This window comes from Haliotis asinina, chromosome 8, assembly GCF_037392515.1.
Source record: "Haliotis asinina isolate JCU_RB_2024 chromosome 8, JCU_Hal_asi_v2, whole genome shotgun sequence".
Taxonomy (NCBI): Eukaryota; Metazoa; Mollusca; class Gastropoda; order Lepetellida; family Haliotidae; genus Haliotis; species Haliotis asinina.
Window position 1 is genome coordinate 33407013 of NC_090287.1, and position 24036 is coordinate 33431048.

A 24036-nucleotide genomic window follows, 5' to 3' on the forward strand; every position below is an offset into this window, starting at 1 on the left:
ACATCGTCATTGTAGCGACACCTACTTTAACATGCCGAGACTAACAGCAGAGCAGCGAGAGAGGGCACTGGGTATGCTACAGCTAGGGGCAAGTCATGCATACGTTGCTCGAATTTGTCATTGCACCCGTGCAACAATAACCAGGTTGCAAACAAGACTGAGGCAAACAGGCACGGACAGTGACAGGCCGAGAAGTGGAACACCACGAGTAACAATCCCTCGAGAGGATCGGTATCATTCATATGCGTAATCGTTTCGTCACTATGACATCATCAGCAGCAACAGCTCTTCAACGTGTGGTCAGTAGGAGAACTGTGACCAGACGCCTCCGCGAACATGGCATCCGAGCTTATCGGCCTTTCCGCGGGATGACGTTGACCCTTCGAGATCGACGTAACCGTCGCTGGTGGGCAATGAATTTGCAGCGGTAAAGAGCAGACGGTCGATCTCGTGTGTATCGCCGTATGGGAGAGCGGACAGCTGCATGCTGTGTCCAGGTGACTGTTTCCTTGGGTGTTCAGACCGTTATGGTGTGGGGTGTTATGGTGTAAAATTTGTAGGGACAGCACTACAGACCTTGTGGTGTTTGACCGGAACCTTAATGCCCAGGGATATATCGACACCGTAATTCGTCCAGTTGTCATCCCATTCCTCCAACAAAATCCCAGAGTGCTGATTCAACAGGACACACACACACAGCCAGCATTACGAGAAACGTTCTAACGGCTCATAACGTCAATATTCTGTCATGGCCAGTGAAAGCCCCTGACTTATCACCTATAGAGCATCTGTGGGACCACCTAGACCGACAAATCAGTGCCAGAAATCCTCCTCCATCAAGCAGGGAGACCTTGATACAGGCTCTGAGGGAAGAAGATATTAAGCGTCTCATCAACTCAGTACGCCGGCGCGTTCAGGCCTGTCTTGACAGCTATGGGGGCCATACAAGATACTGACGCGTTTTGATAAGGCAACCTCCTAAGACGTTTGAGTTTTCTGTTGCCATTCCCACGAGTTGTTGTTTTGCAAATTGACATTTTACGATCATTTCATTCATTGATTACTGTGTACACACTGTAAGTGTAATTAATTGGAACCCATCATTAAACTATAGTAAAATAAAATGGCTTTCCATCCCAGATCATGTGTTTTATCAGAAAAGTCTCAGAAATTTTATTTAACAATTTCAATGCTGGTATAGTTTCTTTTGCCCGTCAGTTTATATTCAAATAATAACGACCACTAACCTTGCAGTACATTTCCATACGTACAGGAAGTCAAATTGACCGATACGATAAATGTGATGGGAGAAATACGTTGTTGATGAGTTTATGATAAATACACATGTGTGTAATTCCTTATCATCTGTTAGATCGTAGAAAGGTGATCATAAAGATGTGTCAAACATATACTGACGTAAATATACACATAACTATAAAATGTCATTGTAAGTCTAGACACGGGTATTGTCAATTGTATGGATGTGCATGTTCTCGTTTTGCCTACAATGACGGGTCTCAGCAGGTATGAACGGGCATGAAGTGAATAGACTTCATGAACGGACTCAGTGACATTCCTGAATATTGAGTGTAAGATTCAAGGGTTCAAAGAGATGTTATATAAACAGTATCTGACAAAACGTGTTGGTCCAGTGTCTTTGTGAAATAAGTGCAATTCTGTTTATAAACAAAGAAGACAATCAGATGGAAGATTGCATACGATATTACGATGCAGGTCACGTTAAATACACCTTTGCATTTTATACCTGTAATTGCTTTTCCGTATTGTCTTGTTCCTTCCAGAAAGCACAAGCGATATATTATTTACAAAGGCATATTTGTTTTTTTGGTGAACGCTCAAATGTTTTCACTGAAGACTGCACGTGCCTATTATCAGCGGGTAACACCGTTGGAATAATCGTTAACGAAAATCTGCTCCACTTGATAATAGTAAAAAAAAATAGAGAAGGTTAACACAACATGCGTTAATATTGATTTATGTCTGACAACATTGTGAAATTGTGCCTTGTACATAACCAACCAACACAATGGTAAACAGAGAGTAAGTGAATGTACACATGAACGTTAATTACGTACAAACCAGAAGTTCTTCCATTTTGGTCGAAATATGTTCAAATCCTAGCACGCTGGAATACACAATCAATCGACCGACCGACCAACCAACTAACTAACCAACCAATCCAAGTTTAGTTTAATGCCGCATTTAGCAATACTCCAGCAATATCACCATATGGGACACCACAAGTCAGCTTCACAAATTCTACCCATGTGGGGAATCGAACCCGGGTCATCGACGTGACCACCGCCACCATTTCAGACGCCGCCGGACATCTCGGACAAGCACTTCTCTGTGCCTGTGTGCATTGCCAGGTTTATAGTCACCCTGAATTTGATCCGGACGCTGACATACATGGATGGGGCATTGATTCTAGCAGCAATCTAAGGAAGCCTATTAGGGCCACGCTTCGCTATTATTTGACATCTTTTATCTTGAAAATTCAACTTAGTATGTTGAAAATTCAGCTTGCTATCTTGAAAATTCAACATAGTATTTTAACAATTCAACATCCTATCTTGAAACTTCAACATCCTTTCTTGAAAAGTTAAGTTGAATTTTCAAGTTGGGATGTTGAATTTTCAAGATGGGATGTTGAAGTTTCAAGATACTAAGTTAATTTTCAAAATACTAAGTCGAATTTTCAAGATAGCAAGCTGATTTTTCAACATACTACGTTGAATTTTCAAGATAAAAGATACCGAATAATAGCGAAGCGTGGCCCTGATAGGCTTCCGTAGTAATCCTCATGCTTAGTCGACACCTGAGATGAGAAACCTGACATAATGTTGTCAGAGTTAAATCGAGTGTGTTGATATAATAGACACAGACTGGTGTAAGGGACCAATGTTATTTACATAAGTGCTTGCCTGATGAGAGAATGTTGAGATTGTTTTCAAATATAGATTCAACGGGATGTAAACTCTCTCTCTGGGCCATTAAAGGTTGCATCTTAGTATTTCGAACTGACCATCTTTGTGTCCCCTTTCACTTTTGATCTGGAACAGATGGCACATTTGTCTGGAATATTCTACTCATAATATGTACAATATTTAGGAAGAATAGGCTGAATGTGTCGGAAACCTACTGTATGTATGTTTGCACTTTGTTCGAAGCCGATTTAGCAATACTCTGGCGACGTTCTTGTGCGGAACACCAGAAATGGGCTTCCCACATACCCATGTGGGGAATCCAACCCGAGTCTTCGGCGGGGCGAGTGAACGCTTTATCCACCTGATTCAAAAACAGGTGAACAGTTGTATTTTGCCAAGTCACCATGGGCAGCAGTGCAGGCTTTGAACAATGCGGCGTGGAATACTACTGATCAGTGAAGGTAGAAAGTTGTGGTCCATGCTGTCAAAATATCGGACCACCTCTTCTTTCATTTCAGCAATATTTGTCAGAATGTTCTTATTGACACTTTCCTTCATGAGTCCCCAAACATTTTTTATTCTCAATAATTTCTGGTCATACTGTATATCATAATCAGCTTCCATTTATGCTTCGATCTGAGTGAGTGAGTTTAGGCTTACGCCGCAGTCAGCAATGTCCCATCTCTATGGCGGCGGTCTGTAAATAATCGAACCTGGTCCAGACATCCAATGATCAAAAGCATGAAGAAAATTCTACCCGGAATGTTCACGGGTCAGTGTTGAAAGGTATTGAAAAGCATTAAGTCTGACTATGAGTATGTATTAACATGGTGTATAATCAGATTTCTTAAATTCGGATGAAGTTTATATGTGGCAGAAAGAGAAGACCGCCGTGCCCAGCTCACAAATGTACCTTTTTTCGATCCGCACATATAAATGGCATAATGTAAATAATGAGACGAATTCAGTAACAAAAAATGATATCCTTATCTCCACTTGTACCACGATGTTTAGATGAATAATTTACTAGCCTTTGCATGTATTTATAACAGGTACCACTGCTGTGGCAGGATACGCTAACCCATCGCGAACATCTAGCCTCATGACTATTCGATAGTGATTCATATACAGGTGCCACGGATACAGTCAGAATTTTACAATCGGCTCTCCTTTAGCAATAATTTCTTATAAATAATAAAAAGGATTTATTGTATTTTTTATTGAAATGAACTTCCAAGTGGTATCAAAGAAAATTTACTTTGACAGACCTGATGACATACGGACATCCATCCAGTAACGACACAGGAAGTCCTTATGTCCATTTTCTGAGCATCAAGGAGACCTGGATCAATGAAACCATGGTCACGTTTCCACAAAACCCGAGAGAGGAACGGGTGATGGAGGCGGCATTGACAGACATCGTGAAGCATCTTGGATGGCAAACGGTTGTGCTGATTGGGGATTCATCCAACGGTTGGTATCGGACATTCTAACATGTAGGACCCTGTGTTTAGTTACTGCTCTACCAGTGACGCTCTTGGGTCCCACGATTTTCTAATGATCTCCTTTTGTCGGTGTCATTCGTCTGTGCGTAGTCCGTTTGAGCATTAACATAACGGGCTTGGAGATATTTTAAATGTTGATCCTAATTTCAGGGACTTTAATTTGACATGTATGTTTCTCCATGTGACATTTTTTGTATACATACTATTGTCTGCCTATAGATAACTCCATATTCTTCTCAATGGGCATGGAATAGTTGTACTTTGCGAAACTGTTCCAAAAATTCATCAAGAATTGGAAATTATTTTTCACTGCTTTATGCCTCATTGCAGAATCTTTTCTTTTAAACATATTTATTCCAGAGAATGGATTGGGTACAAGTTATCCCAACTTAGTGAAACCCTCTCCTATATACAATGCTTACATGCATGAAGTGAAACAAACTATGTACAGGAACAGAAAGATATATACAAAAGGAGAATAAGCCATATAAAACAAATAATTATAGGGAATACATCATTTCCTTACATGAGTAACATTATACCCAATCACTGAACCTTTTAGATTTTAATATAATATATTTTTGATCTTCTTTAAAAATCTGGATATTATCACGGTACGGAAGATCTGCACTGCCATTCAATAATAAGCGTAGGTTTGCTGGTACTCTATTGCTACAAATTCTGTTAATGTTTTGAAACAGTTGTTGTCTGATATTAGAATATAAAGTACGTTTCATAAAATAATGATGAGGGTTTTCACAGGTAGATTTACACTTACATTCAGAGCTCTCTGTAAGACCATTTCTGCAAAGATCATCATTTAATCTACTTTTTGAGTATCTTAGCTGGGTCTGAATTACGTTGAGTTTCCTGTTACCAAATGAGAAATATCCTGGTGCTTTTGACATATGTGAGCTTATATGCGATTTAAAACTTTTAAGTGAGTCTGATTCTCTAACATATAAGGGGAGATTATTCCAAATTTGTGAAGATGATGGAAAAAACGATTGACTGTAGAGACTTGTGCGGGAATAAGACAGGGAAAGATCACGAATGTTTCTAAGATTATAATTTGTCTTAGATTCAACAGTTTGAGGCAAAAGATCATAAAGGTAGACTGGAGCCTTCTTGTTGTAGATGTTATAGAATAAAGACAGTTTTCGAAATGTTCTTCTCTCTTTTAACAATTGCCAACCTGTTTCACGTAACAGAGATTCTCTAGTGGCATACTTTGGTAAACCAGTAACTATCCTCGCGGCCTCAGGCTGAACTTTTTCAATTTTATCAGTTAAATCTACCGAACAACCATCCCACAATTCACAAGCATATTCAAGATGTGGTCTTATAAATACAACATAAATTTTATTTAGAGTGTCTCTGTTTAACGTGAACTTTAATTTTCTCATTGATGAAACCATCAAGGACGTTTTCCTCACAATATTTTCAATATGAGCATTCCATTTACAATCAGAAGAAAGTATTACTCCGAGATGTTTGTGAGAGTTTTCGAATTGAACACATTGATTTTGAAATTCTAAATTCAGAACTGCTTTGTTATTCTTAAGACTGAAAAGTAAAACTTCTGTTTTGTCGGGATTGTATGTCACAAGCCAACGTTGTGCCCAACACGATACAATTTCTAGATTCCTATTGAGTGTATCTTGCATAAGTCTGTGATTGATAGATGAAAATCCCATTGATGCATCATCGGCAAACAAGCGTGCAGCACAGTCTAGTTCATCGGCAATATCATTAACGTATACTATAAACAGAAAGGGGCCGAGGACTGATCCCTGGGGTACCCCCGCTGCAAGACATTCGGGGTTTGATAATGAACCATTTAAAAACACCTTTTGAGTTCTACCACTGATGTAACACTGAATCCACTTAAGTAATTCTTCACATATGCCGTAGCTAATTAATTTATGCAGTAGTCCTGTGTGCCATACTCTGTCAAAGGCCTTTGAAACATCACAGAAAACCAGGCAATAGTCTTCACGTCTATCTAGAGCTGAGCAAATATTGTTGTATAGTTCTATTAACTGATGAGTCGTAGAATGGCCTACTTGGAATCCTGATTGATATTTATATAACAATCTGTTGTCCAGAAAATAATTAGACATATGCTTCATGACGATTCTTTCTAAGATTTTTCCTAAACAACTGATTAATGAAATGGGTCTGTAATTACTACAACTAGATTTATCTCCCTTTTTATAAAGGGGCATGACATGGGCTTCCTTCCATCTACTAGGATAGGTACCAGAACATAACGATTTATTAAATAAAAGGCACAATGGTTTACTAATAGAGTCTGCAATACATTTCAATAGTTTATGACTTATACGATCAGGTCCGCTCGCTTTGTTAACACGTAAGCATTTAATAATATCAGCAATTTCACGTTCATCTACTACAATATAACCCAATTTACTAGTTGTACGCAATTCAAGTAAGGGAAGTGGTTTGTCTTTTTGCAGAATCTATTTAATACCGAATTCTGAGATCTACATTTGTTGAGTTTCTGCCCTTGTTAACATTTTAAACTCTTGCCGTCATGTCCAGTTACAATTCCCTAAAATACATTAACATTGAATAAGCAATGCGCGTGTTGTTATATTTTAACATGAAGGTAGCATTACGTACTTTGTTTCATTCAGTGTATATCGATAGCTTGTTTCTCCTTTTACAATAACATACAGTTTTGGGACCTTTTTATCTTGATACCTGTTTCATTCACTCTTTGATCATATCACACATGGCCATGGTCCACACTACAATATTTGACGATGGCTCACAGTTGGTTCAATAGTTGACCATGGCTCACATGTGGTTCAATATTAGACCATGACCCACAGTTGGTTCAAATAGTGACCATGGCCCACAGTTCGTTCAATATTTGACTACAACCCACAACTGGTTCAATATTTGACCATGACCAGTTGGTCCAATGTTTGACTACAGTTGGTTCGGTATCGTTCAGTGTTTCCACATGATGCATTGTTTTGTTTGCCTGACATAAAACATGTATTGTTTTCCCTCAAAACATGACCCACAGCTCGGTCAATATTTGATCATGACCCACAGCTGGTTTAATGTTTGACCATGGTTCATATTATTTTTTAACTGTGATCCATGCTTTTGTTTGTTTGATGTCAGCCTTCTCTGCTTTGTTTGTTTGTTTCACACGGGCCCAATTGTGGTTGGTTTTGGATGAACATGGCACATTGTGTTTTTTGTTTGCTCGATCTATTTTTTTCACCACGACAAACGGTTTGACCCCGACATTTTTTTTAATTGTTTATTCATGTATCTTTGGGTTGCCGTTCATTCAAGCCCCTTCCACCATGACACACAGTCTGACTACGGTACCTATATTTGATTATGGATTTATAGATCATTCACTACTGATTAATAACAATGGCGCATTAAATCGGACCGGCTTGGGGCCGACAAAAAAGTCCGGGTGACACAGATATTTCCTATATCGCTGCCTGAGGGCTCACAGTATTTCCTGGTCAAGAGGATGGAGAACTGACGTTGTGCTGTCGGAAGATATTTTACTGTGACATTGCTGATACATTAAATATACATTTAGATCACTATTTTAAGAATAAACAATACAAACGTCAATAACTGTGTGTGAGAGTCCGAGACACAGAGCTTTCTTATTATGAAAATAAACTAGGAAGGATGACAGTACGTTTAGTCTGGTTTATACAGCAATCCGAGAAAGACAGAGTCTGAGTAGGGCAGAGTGTAGTTTAACAATGCTTTACTATACATCACTAGAACCCATCCTCGATATCTCAAGGGTATGCGTTCCCATAAGTCTCCACTATACCCTGGATGCATCTACGGGTCGGCCCTATAATTTTATTACCTCGCATGGGAGGTTTCTTTTTATCCAATCAGGTGTCTACACTAACAAGTTGAAGGAACCAATCACAACTCACTTTTAAAGTTTTAAATTATCTAACCGATTAAACTTTGCAACACAAACCATGCACAGGTTCTATGATCTAAGTAGAAGGAGTTCTTGCAGATATATGTTTTTTTAACGTTTCGGATCTATCAATTTGTTTTTATGAATCCATCCCCAAAAGTTCCCCCAAATCTGAGTCACACTGCGAACAAACCTTCGCAGCTGCGACCGCTATTTTGACCACTGGCAAGCTCGGTTGTAACGGTGGCTTAGCTGATTGGCTATTGTGAGAATGCCGAGCCGGCCAAGGGAGGTAATAAAATTATCGGGTCGACCCGTAGATGCATCCAGGGTATAGTGGAGACTTAGCGGAACGTATACCCTGGAAATATCGAGGATGATACAACAAAACAACAAAACAACAGTCTACATTGCCTCGTTGCAGACAAGTTGCTTGAAGGACTGACGGAACAGTTGCAGCGTCCACACAGCGGAGTCCAAGTACTCAGATATAACATCCACAACAAGCAGCGTGCATACTTCAGAGACATCCTGATAGACATTTACATGCAAATATTCCCAAGCCTTCATTTTATCCTCGTCTGTCGTCAGAGATTTGTACAGGCAATAATCACCGAAGTAAGTGTCTCTTCTTTGATGTTCACATCCTGATAGACATTTACATGCAAATATTCCCAAGCCTTCATTTTATCCTCGTCTGTCGTCAGAGATTTGTACAGGCAATAATCACCGAAGTAAGTGTCTCTTCTTTGATGTTCACATCCTGATAGACATTTACATGCAAATATTCCCAAGCCTTCATTTTATCCTCGTCTGTCGTCAGAGATTTGTACAGGCAATAATCACCGAAGTAAGTGTCTCTTCTTTGATGTTCACATCCTGATAGACATTTACATGCAAATATTCCCAAGCCTTCATTTTATCCTCGTCTGTCGTCAGAGATTTGTACAGGCAATAATCACCGAAGTAAGTGTCTCTTCTTTGATGTTCACATCCTGATAGACATTTACATGCAAATATTCCCAAGCCTTCATTTTATCCTCGTCTGTCGTCAGAGATTTGTACAGGCAATAATCACCGAAGTAAGTGTCTCTTCTTTGATGTTCACATCCTGATAGACATTTACATGCAAATATTCCCAAGCCTTCATTTTATCCTCGTCTGTCGTCAGAGATTTGTACAGGCAATAATCACCGAAGTAAGTGTCTCTTCTTTGATGTTCACATCCTGATAGACATTTACATGCAAATATTCCCAAGCCTTCATTTTATCCTCGTCTGTCGTCAGAGATTTGTACAGGCAATAATCACCGAAGTAAGTGTCTCTTCTTTGATGTTCACATCCTGATAGACATTTACATGCAAATATTCCCAAGCCTTCATTTTATCCTCGTCTGTCGTCAGAGATTTGTACAGGCAATAATCACCGAAGTAAGTGTCTCTTCTTTGATGTTCACATCCTGATAGACATTTACATGCAAATATTCCCAAGCCTTCATTTTATCCTCGTCTGTCGTCAGAGATTTGTACAGGCAATAATCACCGAAGTAAGTGTCTCTTCTTTGATGTTCACATCCTGATAGACATTTACATGCAAATATTCCCAAGCCTTCATTTTATCCTCGTCTGTCGTCAGAGATTTGTACAGGCAATAATCACCGAAGTAAGTGTCTCTTCTTTGATGTTCACATCCTGATAGACATTTACATGCAAATATTCCCAAGCCTTCATTTTATCCTCGTCTGTCGTCAGAGATTTGTACAGGCAATAATCACCGAAGTAAGTGTCTCTTCTTTGATGTTCACATCCTGATAGACATTTACATGCAAATATTCCCAAGTCTTCATTTTATCCTCGTCTGTCGTCAGAGATTTGTACAGGCAATAATCACCGAAGTAAGTGTCTCTTCTTTGATGTTCACATCCTGATAGACATTTACATGCAAATATTCCCAAGCCTTCATTTTATCCTCGTCTGTCGTCAGAGATTTGTACAGGCAATAATCACCGAAGTAAGTGTCTCTTCTTTGATGTTCACATCCTGATAGACATTTACATGCAAATATTCCCAAGCCTTCATTTTATCCTCGTCTGTCGTCAGAGATTTGTACAGGCAATAATCACCGAAGTAAGTGTCTCTTCTTTGATGTTCACATCCTGATAGACATTTACATGCAAATATTCCCAAGCCTTCATTTTATCCTCGTCTGTCGTCAGAGATTTGTACAGGCAATAATCACCGAAGTAAGTGTCTCTTCTTTGATGTTCACATCCTGATAGACATTTACATGCAAATATTCCCAAGCCTTCATTTTATCCTCGTCTGTCGTCAGAGATTTGTACAGGCAATAATCACCGAAGTAAGTGTCTCTTCTTTGATGTTCACATCCTGATAGACATTTACATGCAAATATTCCCAAGCCTTCATTTTATCCTCGTCTGTCGTCAGAGATTTGTACAGGCAATAATCACCGAAGTAAGTGTCTCTTCTTTGATGTTCTGTGAACTGTCATTATTTCCAGTTAAGTAATGTCACTGTCACTGCATTGTTATTAGTTTGGGGTTTTCTTTTGTTAACAAAATTTCAGTGGAAGTGGCTGTTTAGCACTAAATGGATTAATTCTGAAAAAAAGTTTATGGATTAGTTTAAAAACATATTTTCGTCTTGTGATTCCGTTTCAATGAAGAACTATGATCTGAAGCCGTTTAACAGTGAGTTATGTCAGTTTGATGTGAGACGTGTAGCGATTGGTAAAAATCTATGAGTACAGGTATGACAGGTCTTGAAAAAATCAACCTGATCCGGGATTACTAGTTTTGACGTCTTTCGAGCCTAAAGGGTACACATCTACACAGTCATCGAATTACGGAATTGCGTTTCTTTAGATGACAGGGTCTCTGGAACCCATTAAACGCATTGTCGGTTTTAGTGAAACGAAGAAGTATCCTTATTTCAACTGGTGTGTCCTCTGATTTCCTATCTCGCGTTGAACTATGATGAAGGTGTGTTATTTCATCAGTTAGATCTTAGTTGGTTAGACTGAACTTGAGCAACTGGTATTTGTGGTAAGAGGCCACTAGTGGGATCTGGTGGTCAGGTTCGCTGACTGGGTTAACACGCGTCATCCTATCCCTCTTGTCATGATGTCACTCACTGGATTGTCTGGTTCAGACTCGACTATTTACAGACCACCATCATATAGCTGGGATATTAAATATAAAGTAATTAATTTTTTCGTTAAAGAATATAGCGTTTTTGAAAAAGGATTGGAACATTTTGGAAAATTCTGGCAGGATGGAAAGAGGATAAAACTTAATATTATGTAAACCCCATACTCTTTTTTCTTTTCAAATAGTCAAATATTTGTTATATCCGTGAAACTTCTAACCAAATACGAGGAATGTCATGGAGGGTGGGGGTTCCTAATCTCCTAAACTGCCTCTGGAACTGCATAGGGGGATATTCAAAAACATGGATGTAAGGAAAACATTTCTGTTCAGAGCATTGATTCCAAGTCTCTGAGTGTTGTGTCTATAAACAGGCTGACAGGGTGGATTCTACGTCAAACAGAACCACAGACTTCCGCCACGCATCTTTCTGGTTAGCGGTTGTCAAGGAAACCATCCCGACTTCCGCTTTTGTGTATCTGGAGAATATTGCCTTGTTGACCAAACCAATGGAGACTGATGCAAGTATATCTTTGTATCTCTCTACAGAATACACTTGTAGAATCAGCTGACGATTAAAGGGACACTGATCTAGACCTCTTTCCCGGTACTGGTTGTTGCTTTTGTTTTTACTTTTCATCTCGGCTACGGATAAGATATCGAGAAATTCTTGAACTTTTTGCAGCTTAACACAACAAGAACAACAGCAATAACAATAACAAAAATCTTCGAATTTCAACGATAAGTTCATATTTGTTTGACCACTCTGAGTGATAAATGGGCCTTAAGTAAAAGTGATAAAGCCATATCGATTATCGTAAAAAATATTATGCATATTAACGTGCATTACTTTTACTTTTACATTACTTTGTTACACAGTGTGGTGCAACAGCTAATGGACTGTCAGTGACCTCCCTTACAGGAACCGGAAACACCAAACACTGGACACACACGTACATCGACCCCAACAGGACCAGCAACACAGTCGACGCACTCTTTCCCAACGTGAAATACGGTTACAACAATCGGTCCTTCTTGGTCGTCACAGTAGGGGTATTTGGACAAATTAAATTAAATTAAATTAAATTAAATTAAAATTAAATTGATATATGGGAAGTTGACACATTCGCAATGTAACATAATGCATGTTTTTTATATGGTGAACATTGGCAGAAGCGCTATATTTGTTAATGCTAGTGTTTTCTCGAAGCAACTGTATTTTCGGTTTCATGCATCTGATTAATGGATAGGTTAGTAAATTTAGTTTGAAGCCGCTTTTAGCAATATTCCAGCCACATTGCGGGGGTTGGGGTGGGTGGGTGGGGGTGGGGGACCAGAGATGGCCTTCACACATTGTACTCCTGTTGTGAATCGTCTGGGTCATTAGCATACCTCATCGCCATTTGTGGGATTAATGCGATCCAGTGATCTGTACAGTGTTTAATCACTGGATATATATAAATAGTACAGAAATTGTAATTGCTAGATTGTGTTGTTTTGATTAATATACCCAATCTCTACACTAAGACAGAATGGTTACAGTTGATGTCACGAAGTATTGGGTTATCTTGGGTAAGTGATGGGTAAGAATGAACGGATTGTGTGCGTTGATCAGTGTACATAGCCAGGAAAAGGCACGGTTTAAATATTCTTTTAATCATGTCATATATACAAATTCACATTCCAGTCAGGTTCGCTGCATCAGTATACTCCAGGCAACGAGCCCAGGGGGCCTATTTTTGACATACTTAGAGAGATATCCCTGGCTCTTAATTTCAGGTGAGTTATTTCATTTTCTTGAGCTTTTAGTGATTATTGATTATCGTTAAGTCCACGTGATGTCGTATCAGACACAGACTCCCGAAAAGACCCTATTTTTTTGCACATATATTGTTACTAACCACGGGGCGATGGGGTAGCCTAGTGGTTAAAGCGTTCGCTCGTCACGTCGAAGACCCGGGTTCGATTCCCCACATGGGTACAATGTGTGAAGCCCATTTTCTGGTGTCCCCCGCCGTGATATTGCTGGAATATTGCTAAAATGCGGCCTATAACTAAGCTCACTCACTCACTAACCACGAGACGCATGTTTGTTGATGAACATAATTCCTATGCTTAGCTTTGACCGGATTATCCAGCCAGCTGACAGAGAGTGGGGAAGCAAGGCTGACGGAAAATGGAATGGTTTGGTGGGAATGCTGGCAAGAAGGGTGAGCATCGCATAACAATTTGACTTTCCCCACAAATCAATAATTTCCACTGTTCTTTCCTGAGGATCATAGTACCAGTCCGGACACCCTAGAATCTGTGTCTCTCTTGCTGAGAAACTGACGGAGCCTTGCCTTACCCAGCTTCAAACATTAAGAATCTGCAAAAGGCTTTTAACAAAATGTCTAGTACTAAGGAAAGGCGTATTAGATAAAAGGGCATAGTGTAGAGATATGATGTTTCATTTTCCATCACGCTGATATGTCGCGCTTCAGCGTGGTGAGATGACAAAGTCTAACTACCTGATGTGTAGTATTTCAGCATGGTGATATGCCATATTCTACCTTTCTGATATGTAGTATTTCAGTACGGTGATATGCCATATTCTAACTACATATGTAGTATTTCCGCAAAATGAAAGCCGGACAACTGGTAGTCTAGACTGCGTACGTTGTGTAAACCTGTATGGAATATACCTCTTATTCCAAAATACTCCTGCCTTGATCTATAATGCTGAAATGTGTTACTGCAATATACTGATGTGTCAGTATACTGATGTGTCAGTATACTGATGTGTCAATATACTGATGTGTCAGTATACTGATGTGTCAATATACTGATGTGTCAGTATACTGATGTGTCAGTATACTGATGTGTCAGTATACTGATGTGTCAGTATACTGATTCCAACATACAGACAGGCCTTAATCGCCAGAGTCCTTTATGTCTGATGTGGTCTCTGTTCCAGGAGGCTGATCTAGCTGCAGCTGAAGTTACTGTCCACGAGGACAGGTACGGCGTCGTGGACTTCGTTTTTCCTGAAATCCTCATTGACTCAGTGGACATACTGTACCGGAAGGGGGAACTGAAGAAAGCCACCTTGCTCGACTTTCTCCGCCCATTCCAAACGACTGTGTACTTTTGTTTCCTTGCTGTGTTGGTACTGATGCCGTTATTCTATCTAGCCCTACAGTATTTTGTTACGATAGACTCGGTGTTAACCATCAAGAAGACACCCCTGGGGGACTTATACCAATACTTTATGGGCTGCGTAGTGCAACAAGGTAAATCAGGCCAGGTGAATGAGTGAGTATCACTTTACGCCGTCTTTTAGCAATATTCTTGCAATATCACGACGGGACACACCAGAAATTGGCTTCACGCGTTGTACCCATGCACGAAAACAAACCCGAGTCTTCGGCGTGACGAGCTAACGCCTTACCTACTCGTCTACCCCATTCCCACAGAGGTTACTCAAGTCATATCTTTCCACGTAGCCACTGTTTTAATACGGTCATATTTCCCAGTTCTCGTAAATCCCTTAGCGGTAAAAGTCGCTACCCGATTTATTTCCCTTCTTTCTCTCTAATCAGAAAATGTGATATACCGGCTTTGATCCAATGTAGCGGTCACCATTCAGTTAGTTGTTTAATACAAGCAAATGTGGGGCCAGACATATCCCTCCTCTGCCTTGGACCTATCTTGATGTGACACACAAGAAAGACATTTCCTGGCTAGCTTGTCCGTTGTACACGGGGATGATGGAGACGCCACTGATCTACCATTACATTACTGAGTTCTGTCTAGAAGGAATTTTTGAGTATCGCGCATGGGAAGAGGTTCTAGTTTTTCCGAAGCATACGGAAGTTATCGAGGCTTTGCGAATGATCACTTTTGAAACAACGTCGCTGATTGTGCAATCAAATCCCATTGCGACTAATGACGAATCCTGAACACTCGCACCATGAAAGGGTCATATCAGAACAGAGGTTATGTGGGAAGATATGACTTGAATGAGAGAATGACTGCCCATACGACAAGCTGTAAGTTTGTAAATATTGTATCTAGCTGGTACCATCTTTTTTATTAGTTCACTCAGTTATTAACCTCACTTCATTGTCAGTTTGTCATTGTCATCCTTAGTCTTGTGGCAGTTTGTGCCATATAGGTATTTTCAGCAAAATTACATATTTTAAAGAATATCATACCTACAAAAAACTTTTAGACAAAGGGAAGTATTTACGTTTATTATACCTTTGATAGGCTTTGTGACGTTTGAAAGAACTTAAAAAGATGAAAGTGGACGACGAATGAGCTTGAAATGCCCCTGAAAAAGTCATTATTAATAACACAAAAAGGTTATTCTTAACTGTTGCGTCCTCGTGTCTTACATGTACACCTTTCGAATTTCTTGACCCGTTAAGATCCGTGTTAGAATTGATCTTCAGTAACCATTCTTGTCGTAAGAGGTGACTAACGTGATCGGGTGTTCAGGTTCACTAATTTGGTTGAAAATTTCATCGTATCCCAGTTGCGTACATCGATGCTTATGCTCTTGATCACCGGATTGTCTGGTTCAGATATTTACAGACCGAGGCCACATAGCCGGATTATTGCTGAGCGCGTCGTTAAAGAACGAACAAACCTTGTGGTTCAGGTATTATTCATTAACTTTATTAACGAAGGTGGACGACTACAGCCCTCCTCATGCGCGGGACGCGTCCTCGTTGCCAGCTTCTGGATCTTCTGTGTGATCATGGCAGCTGCGTACAGTGCCATGCTCACAGCGTCCATGGCGGTTAAAACGGAGGCACCACCTTTCAACAGCATCAGAGAGTTGCTGCAAAGAGATGACTATACAATAGGAATGATAGCCAATGGAGCACCCCGAACAATACTGAGTGTAAGTAAGCAGTTTTTTATATCAGCCCTTGTATAATTACTCCTCTCTGCGTTTTCTATGATAACATGTGGAGCATCTTGCTAAGCTCCAGTAGCTGGATAAAAATTGAAAAATGGTACTCATTGACTCTTGTCAAAGACTCATCCAGCTTATGAATACTGCTTCCAGTCTGGGTCCCGTTTCACAAAACTCTCTTAAGCCTAAGATCTCGTAACTTTTCTTGTAGCATCCGCACCTCCTATGCTACAATATAGGAGGCACAATTCTACAAGAAAACTTACGAGATATTAGGCTTATGAGAGTTTTGTGAAACGGACCCGTGGACACAAACTACGGACAATTGCGGTTTATTGTGGTGAATCATTTGCAGTCCAATACAGTGCAATGCCGAGCCGTAAGATCTCGAACTCATGCTTGTCGTGAGATGCGACTTCCGGGATCGAGTGATCAGGCTAGCTGACTTGGTTGAAACATATCATCCTATTCTAGTTGCGTAGATCGATTCTCACTGGATTCTCTGCTCCGCCAGTTGTTGTGATATTGCTGGATGCGACATTAAGGAAATAATTGATGCAATTTCGTTTGAGGATCAACATCAAGCTTGTTTAATACGGACAAGATTTTAAAACAACCCATAAAAAATCGGTTAAAACTTGTCATAGATGTTTCACACGAGTTATATTAGGCTGAACAAAACAGTGAAATGTTTCTCGGGCATCGGCGTGCCACTTTTATTTGTGCTCCTAACAATCTTTCTTGCCGTTTAAAAAAAGATCATCCCTTTGTCCACTGTAAAAATGAGTGTCTGTTGTGTTTATAAATTTTCCAAGCTGTATTTCTGAGGGAAAATAAAAATAAAATTGTATTCTTCCCTCGTCACTTTTCCCTATCAAAAATTAAAAAAAAGTCCTACTGCCCTCGTTACTTTTGAAACAAATGTACCCGAGAAACAGTTAATGTTTTTATGCAGCGTTATAAGAATTATGTTACCATTTGATATATTTGTTGAATAAATACAAGCTTAAACATTGAATAAGGCTGACGTCATTTCGGTCTTTCAGAGGACCAAATCTGGACAAGGGAAGGAACTATGGTCAAGACTTTCAACCCTTAATAAGACAGACCCTTCTATATTTTCACTCAACCTCCAGTTGCAGTTGGACAGGGTGATACGTGAAAACTACGCTCTTGTGATAGAGGGAACATATGGGAAACAAATGTTGCGAAACGACTGCCGATTAAATCTACTGTCTGAAAAGCTTCACTGGGAACAACTGACGTTTGCCCTACCTCTGGGATCGTATTTGACAAGGGACTTCAATCGGGTGTAAGTAACATGTTGTTACATTTCTTTCAACTTACTCATGTGAACGAATATTTTTAATGTAGCCGGGAGAGTGAGTGAGCGAGTTTAGTTATACGCCGCACTTCAGCAATATCTCAGCTGGACCAGACAATCCAGTGATCAACAGCATGAGCATCGATTTGCGCAACTGGGAACCGACGATATGTGTCAGCCATGGCACTCACTCACCCACCATGTAAAACTCTGATTGCATTCAACGCGATGTATTTGGAAGCAAGGCGTGTTCTTGTATTAACACATTACTGTTCTCAAAGGGCTTGGGCTAGTAGTCTCATACCGGCTTCGATTCGATTCCCCATTGGGTACCACGTGTGAAACCAATTTTCTAGTGGTGGGGTAGTGAGGGGTGGGGGTGGGGGTGGCGGTGGGGGTGGGAATTAGCTAAGTGGTGGAGCCTTCGCTCGTCACGCCGACGACCGGGTTCGATTCCCCACATGGGTACAATGTGTTAAATCCATTTCTAACTCCCCACCCCTTCCCCGCGCGACATTGATAGAATATTGCTAAGCTAAGACTCAAGCACTCCTGTGCCAACCTTGGCGCCCAATGTTTCTTCTATATAACAAACACGTATTCTTCTTCTTTCCAGCATGATGCAGCTAAAAAAGAGTGGCATCATCCAGCACCATATAGCCAAGGCATTGAGGCCTACCCGGATGTGTGACGTTGAGGAGGAAGTGCGACCGGTCGGATTCATAGATGTGACGGGGGAACTGACCCTGCTGGCTGCTGGTGTTGCTCTTGCAGCCTCGGCTCTTGTTGTTGAGAAACTTGTGATGTACTGTAAATGTAAACACTGTGCCTCTTCCAGTTTGGGGGAATTTAGATTAAGTCTTGGTGAATCGAAGTATGTTTAAACCGTTTAAAGATGACAGCTTGGGGAAATGCAAAATACGTCCTGGTGAAACGAAGTATGTTTGAACCGTTTAAAGATGACAGCTTGGGGAAATGCAAAATACGTCCTGGTGAATCGAAGTATGTTTAAACCGTTTAAAGATGACAGTTTGGGGAAATGCAAAATACGTGCTGGTGAAACGAAGTATGTTTGAACCGTTTAAAGATGACAGTTTGGGGAAATGCAAAATACGTGCTGGTGAAACGAAGTATGTTTGAACCGTTTAAAGATGACAGCTTGGGGAAATGCAAAATACGTCCTGGTGAAACGAAGTATGTTTGAACCGTTTAAAGATGACAGCTTGGGGAAATGCAAAATACGTCCTGGTGAAACGAAGTATGTTTGAACCGTTTAAAGATGACAGTTTGGGGAAATGCAAAATACGTGCTGGTGAATCGAAGTATGTTTAAACCGTTTAAAGATGACAGTTTGGGGAAATGCAAAATACGTCCTGGTGAAACGAAGTATGTTTGAACCGTTTAAAGATGACAGCTTGAGAAAATTTAGAAAATGTCTGGGTGAATGAAAGTATACTAGTATATATTTGAACTACACTTAAGCATGTTTGAATGTCGACATCGTGATGTAAATGTGATTTATGTGGACACTGACCTACAAAATATTCAGAGCTGTGATTGATAGACATTAAGAAAATGATTTTACCAGTCACATTAATGATGGTTAACCTGCTCTTTAATATCAGTTGAAAGGATGGAGCAGAAAAAACCCACTTGTCACATACTGTTGTTTATGGAGTACAAACCGAGCGTGAGAGTGATTTTACTTCGCTTTTAGAAATATTACAGTAAAATCGAGACGTCATAGGTTTGGAATCGAACCCGGGTCTTCAGTATGACGAATGAACGGTTGAACCATTCGGCTACCCGACACCAAATCAAATCAGTCTGTGCCGCGCTTTTGATTGCATGATTGATGCAATTTAGATCTCATCATGACGGTAAACTGTAACAGTCATGGGGGTTGAACGCAAGGTGACCGTCTGTAATATGATGTTTATACATCTCTTGAGTATGGATTTTCGCTGCTTTTAGCAATATTCCAGCAACATCACAGCATGGGATGCCAGAAATGGTCCTAACACATTGTACCCATACGGGGAATCGAACCCCGTTTTCGGCGTAACGAGCAAACGCTTTAACCACTTCTCCACCCCCTTCACGATGGGGAACAAGAACGAATACATTTGGAATTTTCAACGAGATCGTGGTTTAAAATATCGGAGGATGCTTTTGAAACATCACGTAGAAGGTACGGAATTAAAGTTTTAAAATATACTGGACAAAAATAGTTAGGGATATTTGTAAATTTTGAAACTATAAATAATGATGTATTTGTTCATTGACATACTGGTAAAATATAAGTCATAAAAATGCCAATATCCCTAACTTATTTTGTCCAGCATATGTCGTCTTTTCATTATCTTAATAAACTTGGTTATTTCCCTAGGCAGCTGATTTTGAAGATAAGAATCACATCGCTCAAAGCAGATTTGGACCGCTTAATCTTTTCACTACGAAAAGCTTAAAATACCATCATTTACGTAAAATAAAAACACTTCAAAACTTGGAAATGATTACAGTTTGAATGAAAATTGGATTTGAATGGCCATTAGTATTTTGTCAGTATTACCGAGAAGCTTGGTCATATTGAAAGTCAGTTTCGAATGCATTGCAGAAATTGGTGTATCATTATTGTATGTGATGTATGTGTCCAATATATAATAGACTCTTGAAGACGAAGAGACAAACACGCAAAGCTCTTGTGGATCTGTCAGGCTGAGCTATTACAAATTCAACTGAGACTGCTCGGTTGAAGCATAAATGGATGGAACTGAATATGAATAAAACCTTTTAAGGACCTATATGCACGTAAATATTACAGTAGTCAATACGTCTATTAGTTTCTTTAGGCATTGCCAATGTCTGCTGCAAGATAATATAGTCAAGTTCAGATTGCGAGAACACAGCAGATTAAAACCATCGTGCACTTTTCATTGGGTTAACGGATAAGCCATGGATAAGCAATCATTGGATGAGATCTGGGAATGTTTTACAAAACAAGTTGCACATGAAATTACTGGAGCTTTAAGTGTTCATAACGGAACATTAAAAGTAAATACGTAAATGGTCTAATGCGCCAAGACTGTTTTTACCATTTTCACAAACTTCATGGAACCACATCACAAATTGTTTTTCTCGATTGCTTTTGTTCATATGGATATAAAAATATCTTTCACCCTTTTGAGCGTAACATTTGAAATCAAAAGGCCAGTCCATGAGTAACTTAATACTTGTCTCCGTTCTTTAAAGAGGCAGACTAATCCGATATTCTCCCTGTTCACTGTGCAAGATACGCCATGACTGGCATTTGGGCAAAGAAATTCTTTCTTCCTTTTTGTAAGAAGATCTACAACCTCAATACCTCTTTCCCTTAGTGAAATTCCTTGGGCAGTTGTGGTGACACACACCTTCCGTACGTGCTTCCCTTTCTTGATAAGAACTGCTTGACCCCTTGGATTTAGACTATAGTTAAGCGAATATAGAGAATACAACTCTCCACCATTTTTAGCTGTCCACATTAAATGATTCTTCGCAGCTCCCATAAGACCAAAACCAGAAATCCCATTAATTATTATTTTCCGATTTGCTCCATCCATAGAAGATGTCAAGATGTAAGATTTGTCTGGCAGATAGTTCCAGGCTGTGACTAGTCGTTTTGTTGTTGTGTCTACAGTAAACGATGTTATACTCCCTGAAAGTATGTGCCTCCTCTGTCTCTTACTAATGCTTTGACTTGCAACCCACTTGCGAGATTTAAGAGTAAACACTTTGCATTCTGCTATAACAAAGTTCAGGATTGTGCTTTTTAAGTAGTCCAGTCCAGTTAAATGCCTGTGATGAGTTTGCGTATTATATGCAAAAATGACTCCACTTGAGGTAGAGAAGATGATATCATCAGTGACTGCACGATGTCCAGAGGGAAATATGCATTTAGGGTCAGGTTTCTCATTTGACATCTTCCTCCTTGGATTGTTAACTTTATCTTGTATAATTGCAGTTCCTTTCACTATCACACGCCTTGTTTTGTGATGTTTTGTAGAATCGTGCATCTTCTTGGCCAGACTATTGATCTTTTCAGTGTCTGTCATTTTTGAGAATGAAGAACTCTTGATGCCCTTCCTTGAATCAGCGATCTTCATTTTAAGGCGATACAAAACAGAGGTCTTATCATATCTACTTTCTCTGTAGTCATTCAATAAAAGACATGAATCACAGTGATTTGAGGTATCACGACAAGCGTTTTTCAACGCAAAGAAGGAACATGCTTTTTTCGCTGAGCAGTCTACAGCACACCTGGTCACACCCCTATATGGTGTAAATGTTGACCCATTGATCGAACGTCCATTACCGTGATGTGCCCATGATAGGACAATGAGTGTAGGAAACAAACGTCCGAAGAGTGCCATTGTCAGTTTGTGGAATATTCTTAATAATCTTGTACGTGTGTCTAGATAGCTAGATAGTCAATGTACCAACACTTGTCTGATTTCAACACGTGATCCTCTTGGTCCACGGTGTCAATTTCCGTTATTTTATTCATACGGGACTCTTGGTGTGTGACTTGTCACAATGAATATTTCAGCAGATATTTTCAGCTGATAAGGTCATAAAACACACTTAAAGAAACCAGCTGGTATTTTTGGTTAATTGTGACATTGTCAACATTGTCGCATTGTCCCGTTGACGCTCTCTCAAAAACAAGGAAACAGAATATATTAATCAAAGCATGACAATCCTACAACGCGATATTTCGGCCATGTGTTGCTTTGTCGAGTTTTGAAAAACATTTTCCTATTCATCGAAATGTCGACAATGCGATATAGCATCAATCTTCAAAGAATTTAATGCAAATGTTTCATTGTTTCTTTGATAATTATTTCTTATGTTGTAAATGTCGGAGTATGTAGCCAGTCAAGCGTGTTTTTGCAGCAAGACAAATTATTTATGTACTGAGTGTGTATTGTACTTAATGTGACCCGTGAAGGTTTCGGGGTAGAACAGCCCTTCAGCAACCCATACTTGCCATAAAAGGCGAATATGCTTGTCGTAAGTGGCGACTACGGGATTGGGTGGTCAGGTTAACACACGTCATCGGTTCCCAATTGCGCAGCTCGATGCTCATGTCGCTGGTCGTTGGAGTGTCTGATCCAGGCTGGAATATTTATAGACCGCCGCCTTATGGCTGGAATATTGCTGAGAGCGGCGTAAAACTTGTATTGTATTAATTGTACCCGAGATTATCGATGACACAGTATTCATATCGATGATCATTAATAAGCTTTCTTGGCGACGATATTTCCGATAAAGCCAGGCCTAATTATAAGTGTGTATTTTGACTGCACAAAGCATGATACACAAAATAAAGCATCAACTTTTCTTACAAGTATACTATGAACTCTACAGAAATTTGGATCCCCAATTCTCCAGCTTGTGTGAACTAAACTACAAGGAAAGAGAAAGTTACCACAATTCAAGTGCGTTTATAAGTATATAAAATGTTGGCACAGGTTTGAACCCCAGAAAAAGACATTCACCCAAACGCAACATAGTCCCATTAACAATGCACCTCTCACTAAACATCGTACGAATCATGCATGTTTGACAGATCAGTAAGAACTGTCAGTCAGCAAATCTCTGACATATCTGCACTCATCAGTAAAACGAGTAATGACAAATTACTCACAGAGATATCAGCACTTCGTGACAAAGTAGTTGATGTCCAAGCAAGGTCAGTGCAGGACAACCTTGTTTTCAGCGGGATAGCCGAGAAACCAGAAGAGGATTCCAGCAAAGCTCTGGATGAATTTATCAAAACTGACCTAAAACTAGAACGAAATATAGAGTTTGACAGGGTGCACCGAATTGGAGGACCAGGGGCTAGGAAGCCAAGACCAATAGTAGCCAAGTTCTCTCAGTATAAGGACAGAGATGTAATCAGACAGGCCGGGTTTGCACACTTGAAGGGATCAAACTTCTATACACCTGGAAATTAATCAAGCAACACCCCAATTTTTTCTATTGGAGCAACTTTGAAGTGTTCTGACAATCAAAATATGCCGGGTTGATATAGTTTGACACTTTTTTATTCAACAGACGATCTCTGACAAACAACTTAAAGGGAAAAAGTATCAAGACTTTGCTTTATTGCAACGAAATCCAAATTCTTAAAACTGTCTTAAATTCATGAAAAAATGGACACAATTTACTATTCATCCACAGACGTTGTTGTCAGGTGTAT

The 24036-nt window shown here is 39.8% G+C and overlaps 1 protein-coding gene across 1 annotated transcript; it reads left to right on the forward strand.

Moving 5' to 3' along the window:
* The first annotated feature begins 263 nt into the window (after positions 1 to 263).
* On the forward strand, positions 264 to 23791 carry LOC137295222 (glutamate receptor ionotropic, kainate 4-like). Its single transcript, XM_067826540.1, has 7 exons — positions 264 to 406; positions 13685 to 13775; positions 14522 to 14713; positions 16253 to 16456; positions 17518 to 17783; positions 18412 to 18600; positions 23554 to 23791. Exons 1-7 carry the CDS (start codon positions 264 to 266, stop codon positions 23789 to 23791), a joined length of 1323 nt encoding a protein of 440 aa, XP_067682641.1.
* The last annotated feature ends 245 nt before the right edge of the window (positions 23792 to 24036 follow it).